This window comes from Egretta garzetta, unplaced genomic scaffold (assembly GCF_000687185.1).
Source record: "Egretta garzetta isolate BGI_Z169 unplaced genomic scaffold, ASM68718v1 scaffold1162, whole genome shotgun sequence".
In the NCBI taxonomy this organism is placed as follows: domain Eukaryota; kingdom Metazoa; phylum Chordata; class Aves; order Pelecaniformes; family Ardeidae; genus Egretta; species Egretta garzetta.
This window is the reverse complement of record NW_009258878.1, coordinates 75,831-76,564: the sequence shown is the minus strand read 5'-3', so window position 1 is coordinate 76,564 and position 734 is coordinate 75,831. Positions and strand designations below refer to the sequence as shown.

At 65.0% G+C, this 734-nt stretch overlaps 1 protein-coding gene across 1 annotated transcript in view; it reads right to left on the bottom strand.

The window, feature by feature from the left end:
• Window positions 1-145: 145 nt before the first annotated feature.
• Window positions 146-734, bottom strand: part of LOC104121763 (glycerol-3-phosphate acyltransferase 2, mitochondrial) — an 8,949-nt gene continuing 8,360 nt past the window's right edge. The window contains exons 10-12 of the mRNA XM_035889430.1: window positions 595-714; window positions 437-514; window positions 146-289 (exon numbers count right to left, since the gene is read on the bottom strand). Coding sequence (XP_035745323.1) covers window positions 146-289; window positions 437-514; window positions 595-714 — 342 coding nt within the window. The remainder of the gene's footprint in view (window positions 290-436; window positions 515-594; window positions 715-734) is intronic.

The following is a 734-nucleotide window of genomic DNA, read 5'->3' as shown; positions in this document are numbered from 1 at the left end:
CCAAAACGTACCAAAGGAATATTCCATACCATATGATGTTGGCTTGGGTATAAAAGCTAAGGGAAAGGAGGTGGAAGGGGCTGGGGCGGGGCGGGGGGGGGGGGGGGGGGGTGGAGGTGGAAGGCAGAGTTTGGCAAGTCTGTCCTCACCCCACTGCGTAGGGTACATCAGGGGACACCCCGAGTACCTTGAAGCAGCGCTTGGGGACCTCGTCCTCACTGGGGGTGTCGCTGTCGGTGTCGCTGAAGTCCATCAACGTCCAGGGCTGTCGCCAGCACTTGCTCTCCGGCTGTGGGGACAAAGCGGCTGCGGGGACCTTTGGTACCATCCCCCAGGGACCCCCGGTTCCTCGTCCCCAGGACCGGAGGGCACAGCAAAGGCTGAGCCACCCTTCCCCAGCACGGGTAGGGGGGTCCCGGGGGTGGGGAGCACCCACCTCTTCAGCCTCCAGCAGCCCACAGAGGAGGAGTTTGTCCACGATGTCCTGGCTCTGGCAGTCGAGGGGCTGGCAGGGCTGAGGGAGAGGAGGGGAGCTGGGCGGTGACAAGCTGCTTCCACGCGATGGCAGTCCCACCCCGCGCCACCAGCCCCTACCTGGAGCCCCAGCAGGTTGGGGGGCAGCAGCCGGAGCAGCTCCAGGATCTTGTGTTGCAGCTCGTCCTGGCTGAGCGCGATGCTGGAGGGTCTGACAGTCACCTCCAGGAAGGGCAGCACCTCCATCAGGAAGGCCCGGA